Source organism: Xenia sp. Carnegie-2017, unplaced genomic scaffold (assembly GCF_021976095.1).
Source record: "Xenia sp. Carnegie-2017 unplaced genomic scaffold, XeniaSp_v1 HiC_scaffold_1, whole genome shotgun sequence".
NCBI lineage: Eukaryota > Metazoa > Cnidaria > Anthozoa > Malacalcyonacea > Xeniidae > Xenia > Xenia sp. Carnegie-2017.
This window is the reverse complement of record NW_025813402.1, coordinates 639,091-658,349: the sequence shown is the minus strand read 5'-3', so window position 1 is coordinate 658,349 and position 19,259 is coordinate 639,091. Positions and strand designations below refer to the sequence as shown.

General features: G+C 35.5%; 1 protein-coding gene and 2 long non-coding RNA genes across 7 annotated transcripts in view; 1 reads left to right on the top strand and 2 right to left on the bottom strand.

Moving 5' to 3' along the window:
• The window catches only part of LOC124440936 (eukaryotic translation initiation factor 2 subunit 1-like), a 53,663-nt gene that overhangs the window by 17,750 nt on the left and 16,654 nt on the right, over positions 1-19,259 (bottom strand). For 3 of the 5 annotated variants that reach the window (XR_006946832.1, XR_006946829.1, XR_006946830.1), the window contains 3 exons: positions 5,314-5,457; positions 2,321-2,879; positions 825-962 (listed from right to left, as the gene is read on the bottom strand). Coding sequence is in view for 1 of the 5 variants with exons in the window: in XM_046991364.1 (XP_046847320.1) it covers positions 5,314-5,457 (144 nt within the window). In the remaining 4 variants the exon portion in view is untranslated. Of the gene's footprint in view, positions 1-824; positions 963-2,320; positions 2,880-5,313; positions 5,458-6,134; positions 6,358-19,259 lie in introns of those variants that run through there. The other 2 variants (XR_006946827.1, XM_046991364.1) reach the window with 2 other exon arrangements.
• Positions 7,713-18,756, bottom strand: LOC124441297. Its single transcript, XR_006946937.1, has 2 exons — positions 18,653-18,756; positions 7,713-8,299 (listed from the first exon to the last, which is right to left on the bottom strand). It is a non-coding gene; the product is annotated as an uncharacterized LOC124441297 (long non-coding RNA).
• On the top strand, positions 16,846-18,515 carry LOC124441238. Its single transcript, XR_006946919.1, has 3 exons — positions 16,846-16,965; positions 18,102-18,172; positions 18,266-18,515. It is a non-coding gene; the product is annotated as an uncharacterized LOC124441238 (long non-coding RNA).

Sequence of the window (19,259 nt, the reverse complement as noted above, 5' to 3'; positions counted from 1 at the left end):
TTGGTGAAGAAAACATCTCTCAAAGGAGGCTCAAATGTACGAGAGACGAAATACATATACGATACGATACATCATTGTTTTATAAAACTAGCCATATTTTCCTTTATGTTATTGTTTTCTTCATTCGCAATGTCGACATAATCATAAAGTTTTTGTCGTTTTGTGAGATTTTGTACTTTTTAATACAGTTAACGTCATAATACACTTCCGCGTTTGAAATTTCAAATATTCTTGATTTCATTTGATGATATATAAAGTTAGAAAGGAGTATTAGAATTTTTCAACGAACCTCACAGACTGTATAAGTTCTGATAAACAACAAAGGTGAACGTCAAAATTAAGTTAAGATGAAATTTAAACTCAGGGTCAGACAATGGAAAGCGACAGACAAACTAAAGCATCGACAGTCATAATTCATAACCAATTTTGATAAGATAGTTTGAATCTTGGATCAATTATGATTAAAAAGTCCAAGGAAAGTTTTCGCCCGTAGGAAATTGTTAGCAATATGAAATTTAACGATCTCCTTTCTAAATATGCTTTCATTTCAACGATTTGGCATTTACAATAGTTTCACGATGACGAATGTCCTATTCATCACAAACTACAAATTCAGAGCTGCAGTTTAACCCGAACAGGGGAACTTCAAAAACTGCCTCACGAAATACTGACAATGAAATATCTATTTCAGATCGTCAAACGAAAATAATTCATGTTTGTAATGTATAGGGTTTGAATGGAGTTTGAAGTTAAACAAATTGTTGTTCAAGGCAACCGCAGGTCGTGTATGATAAAAATAAAACACAGAAAGTTTTAGAACAAACCACAATCATTTTTGCTTCATCTTGTTCTTCATCATCATCAGGATTATCATCATCACCATCAACTTCTGCATTTGGAAGTTCAAGTTTTTCTAGTTCCTTTGCAAAGTCTGCTTCATCCATATCTGTGACAATCTTTGGCTAAACAGATAAAAATGATAATCAATGGTAGAAATGTATAGCTTAAATTTATCATTTGAAATCAACAAATTTCTTGCATGAATGCAAAGGCATGGCAATAGGATTTACAAGTACATTTCAACCCCTAATCTTGATTGGCATGTATCTGACATAATGAGAAGAACTGACAAAATAAACACAAAAGTAGATTGCTAAGCTCTTGGTCAGTAATGATCAAGGTTAAAAATCTGTGGGTAAAGTGAAGGTTTGAGTCAACAATGGACTTGTAATGTGCCAATTTATCGCACACTAATCGACAGAGCATACAAACTTAACAATACAAACAATGGCTTTTAACGAGACATAAAAACATTTACGAAACTCTTTCCCACTACACTTTATTAACAGAACCGTAAAACGATATCTCGACAACAAACAAAGCAACAACCTCAAACTAGACACCGAAACTCCTGACACGACGATTACAACCAACACAAATGAAAATTCAAAAATAACAACTCTATACTTCAAACTACGATACATCGGACATTACTCACGACACACACAACGCAGACTTACAAACATTATGAAATGCTTCTGTACAGATATTGACATTCGACTAATTTTCACAACATTCAAAATCAAAAACCTTTTCTCATTCAAAGACCCAATCCCTGATTCAATTAAATCTATGGTGGTATAAGAATTTAATTGCGCGGGATGTAATTCCCGATACATTGGCGACTCAAGAAAAACTTTAAATCATCGTCAACTTCAACGTAAAGTGGTATTCATAGAAAGAAACAGATTATGTAAATTTTGTATTATAAATACATTTGTATAAAACTCAAGAAAATATTTTGTTTTAACCACTCAATAATCGTTCAAAAACAACCATACTTGTTATCTACTAATGAAAAATGTGTAAAAATTTGTAAGTTTTTGTAAATCTATTTCGTAATGATCTGTATTTTTATTTATGTCGTTATTGATTTTTATTTTTTCAGTGCTATTATCAACTCATTCCAACACAATTGTTTCAAAACAAGCTAATAATGATAGTGTTATTTCATAGCCAAAAATGAGGTTTGCTCAAAAAGTATTTCAAAGTTCTGCGTGCAAATCAGTGAAAAGAACACAAATATGTTGACTATAGTTTGCGCTGTGACAATATTTTATTTTTGGCTTCCTGTCTACCACTTGCTACAAAATTTAACAGGAACATTGCATTTTTATAGATAGGATCACTGGTAGATCATTGTAGACAATGATTATCTTTTGCTCAAAATTTCTTATCACACAATTTTTCCATCCGTTGGTCTATTTTTGCTGCAAATTTCAGAATAAAATTGCTTTTAAAGGCTTTTTATTTTTTATACCGAACCATCGTGATGTACTAAAGTATAAGAACAACATCATCATCATCATCATCATCATCAGCCTGTCACGCCACTGCTGGCGGATGGCTTCCACATCTTTCTCCACTCTTCACGGTCTTGGGCTCTCTGGATCCACATGCTGTCCGCTCTCTGCTCGATGTCATCTCTCCATCTCATTTTTGGTCTTCCCTTGCCTCTTTTCTTGTCCCACGGGGTCCTTTCAGATGTTTTCTTTGCCCATTCATGGTTTTTCATTCGGGCTAGATGTCCTGCCCACTTTCCTTTGGCTTCATTAACTTTCTCGATGACATCCTTCACCTTTGTTCTTGCTCTCAGGTCTTCATTCCGGATCTTATCTCTCCTCGTGACACCGAGCATTGATCTTTCCATGCTCCTTTGGTGATTGCCAGTTTCTCTCTTTGATGGTTGGTAAGTGCCCACGTCTCTGCTCCATAAGTCATTGCTGGTAGTATGACAGTGTCCATGATCTTCCTTTTGAGACACATGGTCATTCTTTGATCTCTCATGAACATGCTGTACTGTCCAAATCTCTTCCAAGCTGATGAAGAACAACATAATATCGTTGAATGTTTGTAAATGTAGATTGTCCAGGTTGGTATAGTCCTGAGAAGGACTGTTTTTGTTGTTGTTGACTGACGTTTCGACAACCTTAGCAGTAGTCATCTTCAGAGTGAAGTAACTTTTGACTCTGACTTCCACAAACATTTGACTGTGAAGATGACTACCGCTAAGGTTGTCGAAAAGTCAGTCAACAACAACACCAACAGTCCTTCTCTGGACTATACCAACCTGGACGATCTACATCTACAAACATGTTACGACATTCCCAGGTTCAAACCATTTACTTTATAATGTACTTAAGTATAGAAACAAGTTATAATACAAAAAGAAAATGCGACCACTGGGTGAAAATTCTTAATTTCAACAAACCATCCACACAGTGGCATAGCTAGAGGTCGTGATGGTTATGCTGAGCACGACCAAACATTTTTCAAACTAAGGTTTTATTTACCCACTAAAATTTTAATATTTGTTTTTAATGTTAACAGACATTAGCGAAAACAAAATCGATTTCTAATGCTTCATTTGCATTTCGTGATATGTACTTCATATTACAAGGTTAAATAGTTGGAATGTTATTAAACAAAAAGAATGATAGCACAGCGCTATAACCAACAACTACAAACAATAACGACCTTGTCCAACAACATTTGAGAAATTAACCTTCCACTCCTCTTCCTTGTAAACCAGACAAGTCTGCTCAAAAGCAGCGAGTCTTATACGCTACAAGTCCCGGGCTTGTGACCGGTATAGCAGAGTTAAAAGGTGAAAGGTTTATCATAGATTAATCAACTGAATATTCCTGCTCATTTTTTGTTTGGAAGCATGTTGAACAGTTCATATGGACAAAGCTCGAATTCCATATTAAATATCAGTAACATAATCCGGTGTTAATGTTAGACAATACATTGATGTTTGTCCATATGAACTGTTCAACATGCTTCCAAACAAAAAATGAGCAGGAATATTCAGTTGATTAATCTATGATAAACCTTTCACCTTTTAACTCTGCTATACCGGTCACAAGCCCGGGACTTGTAGCGTATAAGACTCGCTGCTTTTGAGCAGACTTGTCTGGTTTACAAGGAAGAGGAGTGGAAGGTTAATTTCTCAAATGTTGTTGGACAAGGTCGTTATTGTTTGTAGTTGTTGGTTATAGCGCTGTGCTATCATTCTTTTTACTTCATATTACTTTCACTATATTACGTTTCTGCCCGACATCTGCCCTATTTATTGACTAAAAGCTAATGGAAGGGCGTTCGCCCGTTTTTGGTCGTCCTCTACTCAGACCAGCACGACCAAATTATATATTCCTAAGCGCTAATTGGCTGGAAAACCTCACGGCCTGTTAAAATGGGTATAGTCAGCCCTAGTTTGGTCGTGCTCTGATCAGGGGAGAACGAACAAAACATAAATTACTAATAATATACAAAGCTGCATTGAGTCGTACGCATGCTCAATCGCCGAATATTTTCCTTTGGTCGTGCCCAACTTTATTCGCACGTGTATTTCAAATATTGTCCAATTATTCATCGTTTTGCTGTGTTCTTGGATTGTGTGTGAACATAGAAATCAGTAAAGGACAGTCAAACGTTGCGTCTGAAGCTCAAAGAGTCAGAGATATCGCTTCTGAGCTTTTACGAAAGATTGTCAGTTCACGCAATGTTATAGAGTAGAAATATTTTGTTTGTATGGCACGACCAACCCCTACGCTCACACTGAAAACAAGAGATAAGGGGTTGGTCGTGGAATAGATAATTTCATATAACCAATCAAAAACCATAAAACATTTTGTATGAAACATGTTTAGCTCCTAAGTTAAACATAAAGTACTACTCGAATAAGAACATGACAAACTCTGCTTGTTTTATTTTTTTCTCTGACGCTGCAAAAAACAGCAGCTCATTAAACATACGTCATTTGTATGATTTCACATCTTTGATACATCATACAAGTGTGTCAAATGTCCAATGGACTCAAGTGATGTCCTTCTGATAATAGTTACACAGTCAGACAAAGCAAACATGAGACAGTCATTGTGTAAATGGTGTGAACACATGCTTTGTTATTTTATTTTGTTTTGGAGACACATAACTTTTCTTCAATATGCAAAAGACATCGTTATGATATCACAATGCATAATTAGCTTTAGAAAAAACTAATTTTTGTGGACAGTTAACATAAATTATTGCCAATGTCACAGGGTCCTAATATTATTCATTTCAATGCATTGGGATGGTGTCTTTGCAATTTTCAAACAAACGACTAATGATTGAATATGTCCGTCTTAATACAGCATGGGGTACTTAGGGAAATGGTAACAGGATGATATGAGGACAGTAGAGGCACCAGGGGGATGTCATTTTAGTGATACAATATACTTTTCATAGAAATATAAACCAAACACTTACAGCTTGTTGTAAAACAAATGTTCCTTTCTTGTTCATAATGACTTCTTCCATGGTTTTGATTGAAGTTTTCAAAGCTTTCAAACCTTCTTCTCGATTCATTGTTGTTGTCATGACAACATAGGTAGGTGGTGAAATGGGATTTATCTTAAAGAAGAAAACAGTTTACAATCAAACAATGATATTTTTAAAAGATTTTTTATTATTGTATGTTATTTAGGCCTGGCACAGGTATTGTAAGATATAAGTACATTGCTGTACACATTTGGTACATCTATAAATAATTAAATCTTGTTTTCGTGAACATCAAAATGTTCATCCTCATTGTGTTTATGTAGCAATATTGCAATTTGATGCATTTCAATGAGAATGATCTGTCATATACAGTGGTGTAAAACAAAGCTTCATGTTATTCTTGGTTCTTAAGGTTCATTTTCCTTGACAACTCATTTATTGACAGTTGTCTTGTTGTACACAATGTTCAGTAGTATATATAATAATCATTCTACAATTGAAATCTTGACATAAACATATTTAAAAGTTAAAATGACATGATGAATATGAGGTATAGCTCTATTGGTTAAGAACAGTTCATGTACGACGTCAGATGATGTTAATGTTGATTCATAATGGTTTCAAAAAAGCTTGGCTGACTGATAATTATGATAATAAACACATAACCCAGGCTGTCACATGTTACAATCGTAAACAAAATCTCAGCAAACTTTTGCCATAAATATAAAGCAGTTTTAAAATTCAAAAGGAGTAAAGATCTTTTTATAAAGTCTAACGATGATCAATGATTGCAGTACAATAGAACTTACCTAAATGAAGTCATAATATTAAACGTCGCTCGATTTTGAAATAGAAATACAAGCAATTCGTTATGTTGATGATGGCACAAAATATGTACAAAGATATAACGCAGATTGTTCAATCAGTTGCATTTTTCAATGCAAAATTTTCAAGAGCCTCAAACGGTAATACTTTAAATACAGACGAACAAGTTTACAATTTGAGTTTACATGACTGACTTTACCGATTCTCGGAAACATCCGGTGGAAACTATCGGTATTCGCCGATTATTATTCGATGTCTGTCGTGAAAATGGTTTATGACGTATTCAGTGACGTAATCGGTTTTCCGACCTATGGATTTGGAAAAATCTATGTAAAGAAAATACGACATCGAAAAGTACATTTGTTCTAATTAGTTAATATTTCAATTATCATTATGTTCACGGCACACTTGTACAAATTATAGATATTTATAGTTCATCAGGAATTGAAGGAAAATTTAAATCATACAATTCAATAAGAAGTTCCAAATATAAAAGTACGAGTAAAAATATTAAATATTCAGCCTGACTTTCTGCTCCAGGTTCCATCCCTTGATCCTCTGCAACGCTCTCTGGAACGTTTTGTGAACGGGAATTATTTTCGTCTGGATGTACTTTCTCCAAGCTCTCGCGATGTTCCTCTAAATCTTTATTCTCATCCGTATCTTTATTCACTCTTGTGTTCTCCCAAACTCCTTCAAGAACCTTAGCAAATTCACCTTTTCACTCTTGTGTTTTCCCAAACTCCTTCAAGAACCTTAGCAAATTCTCCTTTTCACTCTTGTGTTCTCCCAAACTCCTTCAAGAACCTTAGCAAATTCTCCTTTTCACTCTTGTGTTCTCCCAAACTCCTTCAAGAACCTTAGCAAATTCTCCTTTTCACTCTTGTGTTCTCCCAAACTCCTTCAAGAACCTTAGCAAATTCTCCTTTTCACTCTTGTGTTCTCCCAAACTCCTTCAAGAACCTTAGCAAATTCTCCTTTTCACTCTTGTGTTCTCCCAAACTCCTTCAAGAACCTTAGCAAATTCTCCTTTTCACTCTTGTGTTCTCCCAAACTCCTTCAAGAACCTTAGCAAATTCTCCTTTTCACTCTTGTGTTCTCCCAAACTCCTTCAAGAACCTTAGCAAATTCTCCTTTTCACTCTTGTGTTCTCCCAAACTCCTTCAAGAACCTTAGCAAATTCTCCTTTTCACTCTTGTGTTCTCCCAAACTCCTTCAAGAACCTTAGCAAATTCTCCTTTTCACTCTTGTGTTCTCCCAAACTCCTTCAAGAACCTTAGCAAATTCACCTTTTCACTCTTGTGTTTTCCCAAACTCCTTCAAGAACCTTAGCAAATTCTCCTTTTCACTCTTGTGTTCTCCCAAACTCCTTCAAGAACCTTAGCAAATTTTCCTTTTCACTATTGTGTTCTCTCATGTATGGACTTAGTTTGAGAAGCCTGCAAGCAAACTCATAACAATATCTTCTCGCTGTTTTTAACAGTAACCAGAATTTACCATCATTATTTGGCTTGTTTTGAAATCAACTGCTTAGGAACACTTCGAGAGAAAACGATAAACGATTACATTGAAAATTATCATTCCATTCAAAGTTAATAATGACATAAATAAAGAATAAATATATTTTACATACAAAAGTTTAAGGAAAGTTATTAAATAGCTACATTAATTAATTATCAATTAGCTACACAAGATGTAAACAAATATGTCCTTGAAAGTTTCCGTTTTTGAAACAAGATGCGTTTTCAAGTGTTCGCATTTTATACTATTATATAGTGAATGGTTATTTTTACGATGATAAATATTGAATGTGATACTTAATTATACAAATAGGGATAAATGACTTACAGTTAATTGAAATGTGAATAGTAAAACTATAAAACATATAAGGTGAAGGGCTACTTCAAAATATATATGTTCTAATACATTAGGCCAAAGTCAATTTAAAGCTCTTCTGGTATGTAAGGCGAACAATTGAATTCTTCAATACGGCTCTCTCGTATGGGACAACCTCCAGTACCATTTTCGATTTCCGCTCTCACTTCTCCATGACGATCTTGAAAGTTTACCTCATCATTGCTTTCGTCGTTTTGTTCATTTTCTGAACGTCTCGTGTTCTTCGAAGTTCTACCAGGCTTCCTATACATGGCTATGTTTGTATAAAATCAAGATAAGAAGTCTTTATTTACGGAACTTTTCCATACAATACACTACTTTAAAGTTAATCGACAATGTTATAAAATTTGATTTTAATCTTACAGACAACCAAAGTATTTGATACACTATCGCGTAACAAGTATAGGAAAGAAGGATTCTGAGACAAGTGGTGCCTTTGATTCGTAGCATTTGACAACAACTATTACCCGACGTAAATATAATCAAACATTTTTCTGGCCGAGTGAGCGCCTTGTTATATCAAATAAGTATTTTTGTAACATTCCCAAGAATCGCAAAATAAATAAAGCAGCGTAGAATATTGCATGCAAGTATGAACATAGCCCCCAACAGATGTGAGAATAGATTCAAATAGACAATTGAATATTCCTATCCTCTTATGTCGTGAGGAATTGGGCGCAAAATTTTGGAGTTAAATTTGGGATAATTTTCAACTGTACAAAAAAGGTATGAAACAAGATCAAAGCATGGCAGCTAAAATTACACTTATGCATAAGGTCAAAATTCAGCAATTTAAAAATTTACATGATGTTAAACTGTATTGAACATAACGTCAGAAAAGCCTAAACTAGCTTGTACTATCCATTAGAAATCCAAATCATGCAATTTTGTACAAATTCACTAACAACCTAAAAAATACAATAAGTATAAACCTAAACTACTCTTTGAAAATTGAAAAAACCCCGCAATTTTGTACAAATTCAGTAAGTATACTAATAATAAACCAAAACATATCTTGTAGCTTTAGTTAAATAAGGACTAACAAAATTTAGCTCAAGTAAAAGTATGTGTTCTCTTGTAAACAAAGTACCTGTTCTTGAGAAGTCACAAATAAGAAAAATAGGAATGAAAATTTGCTTTTATTCCTTGAGTAACTCATACACTTGTGGTCTTGTGCAAACTAACAAGGTTATTCCTTGAGTAACTCATAAACTTGTGGTCTTGTGCAAACTAACAAGGTTATTCCTTGAGTAACTCATACACTTGTGGTCTTGTGCAAACTAACAAGGTTATTTCTTGAGTAACTCATAAACTTGTGGTCTTGTGCAAACTAACAAGGTTATTCCTTGAGTAACTCATACACTTGTGGTCTTGTGCAAACTAACAAGGTTATTCCTTGAGTAACTCATAAACTTGTGGTCTTGTGCAAACTAACAAGGTTATTCCTTGAGTAACTCATACACTTGTGGTCTTGTGCAAACTAACAAGGTTATTCCTTGAGTAACTCATAAACTTGTGGTCTTGTGCAAACTAACAAAGTTATGCCTTGAGTAACTCATAAACTTGTGGTCTTGTGCAAACTAACAAGGTTATTCCTTGAGTAACTCATAAACTTGTGGTCTTGTGCAAACTAACAAGGTTATTCCTTGAGTAACTCATACACTTGTGGTCTTGTGCAAACTAACAAAGTTATTCCTTGAGTAACTCATACACTTGTGGTCTTGTGCAAACTAACAAGGTTATTCCTTGAGTAACTCATAAACTTGTGGTCTTGTGCAAACTAACAAAGTTATTCCTTGAGTAACTCATACACTTGTGGTCTTGTGCAAACTAACAAGGTTATTCCTTGAGTAACTCATACACTTGTGGTCTTGTGCAAACTAACAAGGTTATTCCTTGAGTAACTCATACACTTGTGGTCTTGTGCAAACTAACAAGGTTATTCCTTGAGTAACTCATACACTTGTGGTCTTGTGCAAACTAACAAGGTTATTCCTTGAGTAACTCATAAACTTGTGGTCTTGTGCAAACTAACAAAGTTATTCCTTGAGTAACTCATACACTTGTGGTCTTGTGCAAACTAACAAGGTTATTTCTTGAGTAACTCATACACTTGTGGTCTTGTGCAAACTAACAAAGTTATGCCTTGAGTAACTCATACACTTGTGGTCTTGTGCAAACTAACAAGGTTATTTCTTGAGTAACTCATACACTTGTGGTCTTGTGCAAACTAACAAGGTTATTCCTTGAGTAACTCATACACTTGTGGTCTTGTGCAAACTAACAAGGTTATTTCTTGAGTAACTCATACACTTGTGGTCTTGTGCAAACTAACAAGGTTATTTCTTGAGTAACTCATACACTTGTGGTCTTGTGCAAACTAACAAGGTTATTCCTTGAGTAACTCATACACTTGTGGTCTTGTGCAAACTAACAAGGTTATTTCTTGAGTAACTCATACACTTGTGGTCTTGTGCAAACTAACAAGGTTATTTCTTGAGTAACTCATACACTTGTGGTCTTGTGCAAACTAACAAGGTTATTCCTTGAGTAACTCATACACTTGTGGTCTTGTGCAAACTAACAAGGTTATTTCTTGAGTAACTCATACACTTGTGGTCTTGTGCAAACTAACAAGGTTATTCCTTGAGTAACTCATACACTTGTGGTCTTGTGCAAACTAACAAGGTTATTCCTTGAGTAACTCATACACTTGTGGTCTTGTGCAAACTAACAAGGTTATTTCTTGAGTAACTCATACACTTGTGGTCTTGTGCAAACTAACAAGGTTATTTCTTGAGTAACTCATACACTTGTGGTCTTGTGCAAACTAACAAGGTTATTCCTTGAGTAACTCATACACTTGTGGTCTTGTGCAAACTAACAAGGTTATTTCTTGAGTAACTCATACACTTGTGGTCTTGTGCAAACTAACAAGGTTATTCCTTGAGTAACTCATACACTTGTGGTCTTGTGCAAACTAACAAGGTTATTCCTTGAGTAACTCATACACTTGTGGTCTTGTGCAAACTAACAAGGTTATTCCCTGAGTAACTCATACACTTGTGGTCTTGTGCAAACTAACAAGGTTATTCCTTGAGTAACTCATACACTTGTGGTCTTGTGCAAACTAACAAGGTTATTCCTGAGTAACTCATACACTTGTGGTCTTGTGCAAACTAACAAGGTTGTTCCTTGAGTAACTCATACACTTGTGGTCTTGTGCAAACTAACAAGGTTATTCCTTGAGTAACTCATACACTTGTGGTCTTGTGCAAACTAACAAGGTTATTCCTGAGTAACTCATACACTTGTGGTCTTGTGCAAACTAACAAGGTTATTCCTTGAGTAACTCATACACTTGTGGTCTTGTGCAAACTAACAAGGTTATTCCTTGAGTAACTCATACACTTGTGGTCTTGTGCAAACTAACAAGGTTATTCCTTGAGTAACTCATAACTTGTGGTCTTGTGCAAACTAACAAGGTTATTCCTGAGTAACTCATACACTTGTGGTCTTGTGCAAACTAACAAGGTTATTCCTTGAGTAACTCATACACTTGTGGTCTTGTGCAAACTAACAAGGTTATTCCCTGAGTAACTCATACACTTGTGGTCTTGTGCAAACTAACAAGGTTATTCCTTGAGTAACTCATACACTTGTGGTCTTGTGCAAACTAACAAGGTTATTCCCTGAGTAACTCATACACTTGTGGTCTTGTGCAAACTAACAAGGTTATTCCTTGAGTAACTCATACACTTGTGGTCTTGTGCAAACTAACAAGGTTATTCCTTGAGTAACTCATACACTTGTGGTCTTGTGCAAACTAACAAGGTTATTCCTTGAGTAACTCATACACTTGTGGTCTTGTGCAAACTAACAAGGTTATTCCTTGAGTAACTCATACACTTGTGGTCTTGTGCAAACTAACAAGGTTATTCCTTGAGTAACTCATACACTTGTGGTCTTGTGCAAACTAACAAGGTTATTCCTTGAGTAACTCATACACTTGTGGTCTTGTGCAAACTAACAAGGTTATTCCTTGAGTAACTCATACACTTGTGGTCTTGTGCAAACTAACAAGGTTATTCCTTGAGTAACTCATAAACTTGTGGTCTTGTGCAAACTAACAAAGTTATTCCTTGAGTAACTCATACACTTGTGGTCTTGTGCAAACTAACAAGGTTATTCCTTGAGTAACTCATACACTTGTGGTCTTGTGCAAACTAACAAGGTTATTCCTTGAGTAACTCATACACTTGTGGTCTTGTGCAAACTAACAAAGTTATTCCTTGAGTAACTCATACACTTGTGGTCTTGTGCAAACTAACAAGGTTATTCCTTGAGTAACTCATAAACTTGTGGTCTTGTGCAAACTAACAAAGTTATTCCTTGAGTAACTCATACACTTGTGGTCTTGTGCAAACTAACAAGGTTATTCCTTGAGTAACTCATACACTTGTGGTCTTGTGCAAACTAACAAGGTTATTCCTTGAGTAACTCATACACTTGTGGTCTTGTGCAAACTAACAAGGTTATTCCTTGAGTAACTCATACACTTGTGGTCTTGTGCAAACTAACAAGGTTATTCCTTGAGTAACTCATACACTTGTGGTCTTGTGCAAACTAACAAGGTTATTCCTTGAGTAACTCATACACTTGTGGTCTTGTGCAAACTAACAAGGTTATTCCTTGAGTAACTCATACACTTGTGGTCTTGTGCAAACTAACAAGGTTATTCCTTGAGTAACTCATACACTTGTGGTCTTGTGCAAACTAACAAGGTTATTCCTTGAGTAACTCATACACTTGTGGTCTTGTGCAAACTAACAAGGTTATTCCTTGAGTAACTCATACACTTGTGGTCTTGTGCAAACTAACAAGGTTATTCTTTGAGTAACTCATACACTTGTGGTCTTGTGCAAACTAACAAGGTTATTCCTTGAGTAACTCATACACTTGTGGTCTTGTGCAAACTAACAAGGTTATTCCTTGAGTAACTCATACACTTGTGGTCTTGTGCAAACTAACAAGGTTATTTCTTGAGTAACTCATACACTTGTAGTCTTGTGCGAACTAACAAGGTTATTTCTTGAGTAACTCATAAACTTGTGGTCTTGTGCAAACTAACAAGGTTATTTCTTGAGTAACTCATACACTTGTGGTCTTGTGCAAACTAACAAGGTTATTTCTTGAGTAACTCATACACTTGTGGTCTTGTGCAAACTAACAAAGTTATGCTTTGAGTAACTCATACACTTGTAGTCTTGTGCAAACTAACAAGGTTATTCTTTGAGTAACTCATACACTTGTGGTCTTGTGCAAACTAACAAGGTTATTCCTTGAGTAACTCATACACTTGTGGTCTTGTGCAAACTAACAAGGTTATTCCTTGAGTAACTCATACACTTGTGGTCTTGTGCAAACTAACAAGGTTATTCCTTGAGTAACTCATACACTTGTGGTCTTGTGCAAACTAACAAGGTTATTCCTTGAGTAACTCATACACTTGTGGTCTTGTGCAAACTAACAAGGTTATTCCTTGAGTAACTCATACACTTGTGGTCTTGTGCAAACTAACAAGGTTATTTCTTGAGTAACTCATACACTTGTGGTCTTGTGCAAACTAACAAGGTTATTTCTTGAGTAACTCATACACTTGTGGTCTTGTGCAAACTAACAAGGTTATTCCTTGAGTAACTCATACACTTGTGGTCTTGTGCAAACTAACAAGGTTATTTCTTGAGTAACTCATACACTTGTGGTCTTGTGCAAACTAACAAGGTTATTTCTTGAGTAACTCATACACTTGTGGTCTTGTGCAAACTAACAAGGTTATTCCTTGAGTAACTCATACACTTGTGGTCTTGTGCAAACTAACAAGGTTATTTCTTGAGTAACTCATACACTTGTGGTCTTGTGCAAACTAACAAGGTTATTTCTTGAGTAACTCATACACTTGTGGTCTTGTGCAAACTAACAAGGTTATTTCTTGAGTAACTCATACACTTGTGGTCTTGTGCAAACTAACAAGGTTATTCCTTGAGTAACTCATACACTTGTGGTCTTGTGCAAACTAACAAGGTTATTCTTTGAGTAACTCATACACTTGTGGTCTTGTGCAAACTAACAAGGTTATTCTTGAGTAACTCATACACTTGTGGTCTTGTGCAAACTAACAAGGTTATTCCTTGAGTAACTCATACACTTGTGGTCTTGTGCAAACTAACAAGGTTATTCCTTGAGTAACTCATACACTTGTGGTCTTGTGCAAACTAACAAGGTTATTTCTTGAGTAACTCATACACTTGTGGTCTTGTGCAAACTAACAAGGTTATTCCTGAGTAACTCATACACTTGTGGTCTTGTGCAAACTAACAAGGTTATTCCTTGAGTAACTCATACACTTGTGGTCTTGTGCAAACTAACAAGGTTATTCCTTGAGTAACTCATACACTTGTGGTCTTGTGCAAACTAACAAGGTTATTCCTTGAGTAACTCATACACTTGTGGTCTTGTGCAAACTAACAAGGTTATTTCTTGAGTAACTCATACACTTGTGGTCTTGTGCAAACTAACAAGGTTATTTCTTGAGTAACTCATACACTTGTGGTCTTGTGCAAACTAACAAGGTTATTCCTTGAGTAACTCATACACTTGTGGTCTTGTGCAAACTAACAAGGTTATTTCTTGAGTAACTCATACACTTGTGGTCTTGTGCAAACTAACAAGGTTATTTCTTGAGTAACTCATACACTTGTGGTCTTGTGCAAACTAACAAGGTTATTCCTTGAGTAACTCATACACTTGTGGTCTTGTGCAAACTAACAAGGTTATTTCTTGAGTAACTCATACACTTGTGGTCTTGTGCAAACTAACAAGGTTATTCCTTGAGTAACTCATACACTTGTGGTCTTGTGCAAACTAACAAGGTTATTTCTTGAGTAACTCATACACTTGTGGTCTTGTGCAAACTAACAAGGTTATTTCTTGAGTAACTCATACACTTGTGGTCTTGTGCAAACTAACAAGGTTATTCCTTGAGTAACTCATACACTTGTGGTCTTGTGCAAACTAACAAGGTTATTTCTTGAGTAACTCATACACTTGTGGTCTTGTGCAAACTAACAAGGTTATTTCTTGAGTAACTCATACACTTGTGGTCTTGTGCAAACTAACAAGGTTATTCCTTGAGTAACTCATACACTTGTGGTCTTGTGCAAACTAACAAGGTTATTTCTTGAGTAACTCATACACTTGTGGTCTTGTGCAAACTAACAAGGTTATTCCTTGAGTAACTCATACACTTGTGGTCTTGTGCAAACTAACAAGGTTATTCCTTGAGTAACTCATACACTTGTGGTCTTGTGCAAACTAACAAGGTTATTTCTTGAGTAACTCATACACTTGTGGTCTTGTGCAAACTAACAAGGTTATTTCTTGAGTAACTCATACACTTGTGGTCTTGTGCAAACTAACAAGGTTATTCCTTGAGTAACTCATACACTTGTGGTCTTGTGCAAACTAACAAGGTTATTTCTTGAGTAACTCATACACTTGTGGTCTTGTGCAAACTAACAAGGTTATTCCTTGAGTAACTCATACACTTGTGGTCTTGTGCAAACTAACAAGGTTATTCCTTGAGTAACTCATACACTTGTGGTCTTGTGCAAACTAACAAGGTTATTCCCTGAGTAACTCATACACTTGTGGTCTTGTGCAAACTAACAAGGTTATTCCTTGAGTAACTCATACACTTGTGGTCTTGTGCAAACTAACAAGGTTATTCCCTGAGTAACTCATACACTTGTGGTCTTGTGCAAACTAACAAGGTATTCCTTGAGTAACTCATACACTTGTGGTCTTGTGCAAACTAACAAGGTTATTCCTTGAGTAACTCATACACTTGTGGTCTTGTGCAAACTAACAAGGTTATTCCCTGAGTAACTCATACACTTGTGGTCTTGTGCAAACTAACAAGGGTGTTCCTTGAGTAACTCATACACTTGTGGTCTTGTGCAAACTAACAAGGTTATTCCCTGAGTAACTCATACACTTGTGGTCTTGTGCAAACTAACAAGGTTATTCCTTGAGTAACTCATACACTTGTGGTCTTGTGCAAACTAACAAGGTTATTCCCTGAGTAACTCATACACTTGTGGTCTTGTGCAAACTAACAAGGTTATTCCTTGAGTAACTCATACACTTGTGGTCTTGTGCAAACTAACAAGGTTATTCCTGAGTAACTCATACACTTGTGGTCTTGTGCAAACTAACAAGGTTATTCCTTGAGTAACTCATACACTTGTGGTCTTGTGCAAACTAACAAGGTTATTCCTGAGTAACTCATACACTTGTGGTCTTGTGCAAACTAACAAGGTTGTTCCTTGAGTAACTCATACACTTGTGGTCTTGTGCAAACTAACAAGGTTATTCCTTGAGTAACTCATACACTTGTGGTCTTGTGCAAACTAACAAGGTTATTCCTTGAGTAACTCATACACTTGTGGTCTTGTGCAAACTAACAAGGTATCAAGTAAGTGAAGTATATGTGGGAGTCAAGAATTATATGAAGGGAGACACAATTCAGCAGGAAACAGCCAAAAGCGCGCAGTAGTGTAAGTGGTCACGGTCAGGTGGTATCGAATATAATATTCCATCGTATTATATTTTGCATGTGTTTATGCATGGACAACAATGCAAAATCTATATTGTGTTGTTTCTTGCCGCCTTTCAAAGTCAGTTTAGACAACTAAAGACGACATTTAGTTTGAGGAATTAAATACGGGCATTCAGTAGCATTCTGCCTCTGAAATTTTAGGAGAAATTGCTTTATTAAATCACAATAAAGGTGATATTGTTCAACATCCAGCGACGTCAAGTCAAAGAACAAACTGAAAGATTGTATCGATTTGAATGGTACGAGATGGTTAATAAAATTTAGTATCATTGCAAAAATCTATCGTCGGTTATTCGCGAAAAGCTGACAAGCAAGCCCATTGAAAATAACTGCACTATGTCTCACAAATTTCTCCCATCGTCGACCCAAACAAGATGAAGAATACCGGTTACTTATGCGGAAGGTTTTGTCAACAACATCATGACAAAGTAAGCTTTCAAGCTAAAATTTTGTTGCTTTTTGTTAAAGGTAGCGTATCTTTATCTATGCAATCTGAAAATAAAGTTATTTAGTTGCATTTGAATGAAGCAAATGCTGATGTTCAATGTGCGATAGGCTTTGGTAAAGTTGGCAAAGATGCTTGCATAGACTGCGGTCAAGGAAGCATATGTTGTAGTTGCTTCTCACTGCAACTTTTTGTTGTGTCAAAATACTGGATACTTTTCTATTTAATTTTATCAACAATATTTGTCTGAATCATTTAATACTTGGGAACATGCATGCTTTACTGAATTCGACTTAATGTTTCATGAAATAACTCGATGTTTGTAATAGTTCAATTTCAAAGACTCGGGGAATAAAACAATTTCATTTTGTATGACAATAATCAACCTTCAGTTATAATCAGGGCAAATAGTGATTTTTCTTGTATTGTCTGATTGCAATTGATTTGTATCTAGAGCAGCCTTCTAAACAGGATGTTTCAAACTTTGATAACTTTTGCCATGGTTTTGGAACTACCATTTGGCACATGACACTTTAGTTGTACTGAGCATATGTAAAGTTTATGAAGGAAAGTCATGATGCTATGTAATAGGACGACTGCGTGTTAGCAAAAGCCATCTTAACACAAAATTACATAATTATTTGCACATTTAACATTCGTATGTGCTTGTTTCAAATGTACATAAAGGACTTTATTTTCATATTTAATGAACGTAGAAACACAGTCCACAACGAAAAGCAACAAATTTTTAGCAAGAAACCTTCCACAACGACAAGCGTAATTTCGTCCAATTTTGTGAGACATAGTGCTTTAGCCAATGATAGCTTTTGCAATGTTATAATTATTACTGGTACAATTCAAATTATTGCAATCTCTTAGTTTGTTCTTTGCCACAAGTTGTGGACAACGTCAGTTTTTCGAAATTTTCAGATGCAGAAGACTCCTGAACCTTTTTATTCAAAAGAACTGTCGTCTTAACTCGTTCTTATTGACTTGAAAAGGTAACAAGAAAAGATCAGCGATTTTCGCTTAAGCACGGTTCAAACGTCGTGCTTTTCATGTAACTTTTTTTCTTTTCATTTAACTGTTTATAGTAAGCCTTCGGTTGCTTTAGGTCCTGAAGTGATAATTATGCAAGAAGCTCCCGGAAAAACGCTTGGCTGAGTCAGAGTTTACTGTCGTTTCTAGTTCAACTATATCATTATTTGAAGCAGTTAACCAGTTATTACGCGTTAGATAGTTTGAAAATCTGACATTTATTCATAATTTTTGGAGCATTGTAAATTTATGCAGAAATTATAACCCAACCTTTTGCTTAATGGTAAATAAACAAGAAATTTCAAACATTCTGTATGATACACCATGTATAATAATAATAAACTTAAATTATTAGTGAGATGATTTGACGATGGTGGAGCAAAACATGAAAGCTATAAACGACACTGAAATTAGTAAATGTAAATCGTAACTCTCACACCAACCTTTTTTACTGAAGCCAAGTTAGCCACGAAGGTAAAAATGTACAAATCAAGTTAAAAGTCTCGTTTGCACGCTTTGAAAATTGAGATAGATCTGAGATAATAAGAATCACTTGCCTCTGTGTTAGTACGTTGGTAGGTACGTTGCACCGCTAACCACACGTCCCGACTTATGGAGGACTAAGCACTACTCGTCACATCGTGTCACCTTTCGCCGGAAGTACAAAAGTTTTCCCCAACCAATCAAAATCTCGAGGAATTATCAAACCAATGAAAATCCTAAAAAAGGGTCGAACGCATGATGACATCATACGTAAATGTACGAAACGAAATACATGTGCGATACGATACGATACATCATTGTTTCATAAAACTAGCCATATTTTCCTTTATGTTATTGTTTTCTCCATTCGCAATGTCGACATAATCATAAAGTTTTTGTCATTTTGTGAGCATTTGTACTTTTTAATACAGTTAACGTCATGATAAACTTCCGCGTTTGAAATTTCTCGATTTCATTTGATGATATATAAAGTTAGAAAGGAGTAACAGAATTTTTCAACGAACTTCACTGACTGTATAACTTCTGATAAACGGCAAAGGTGAACGT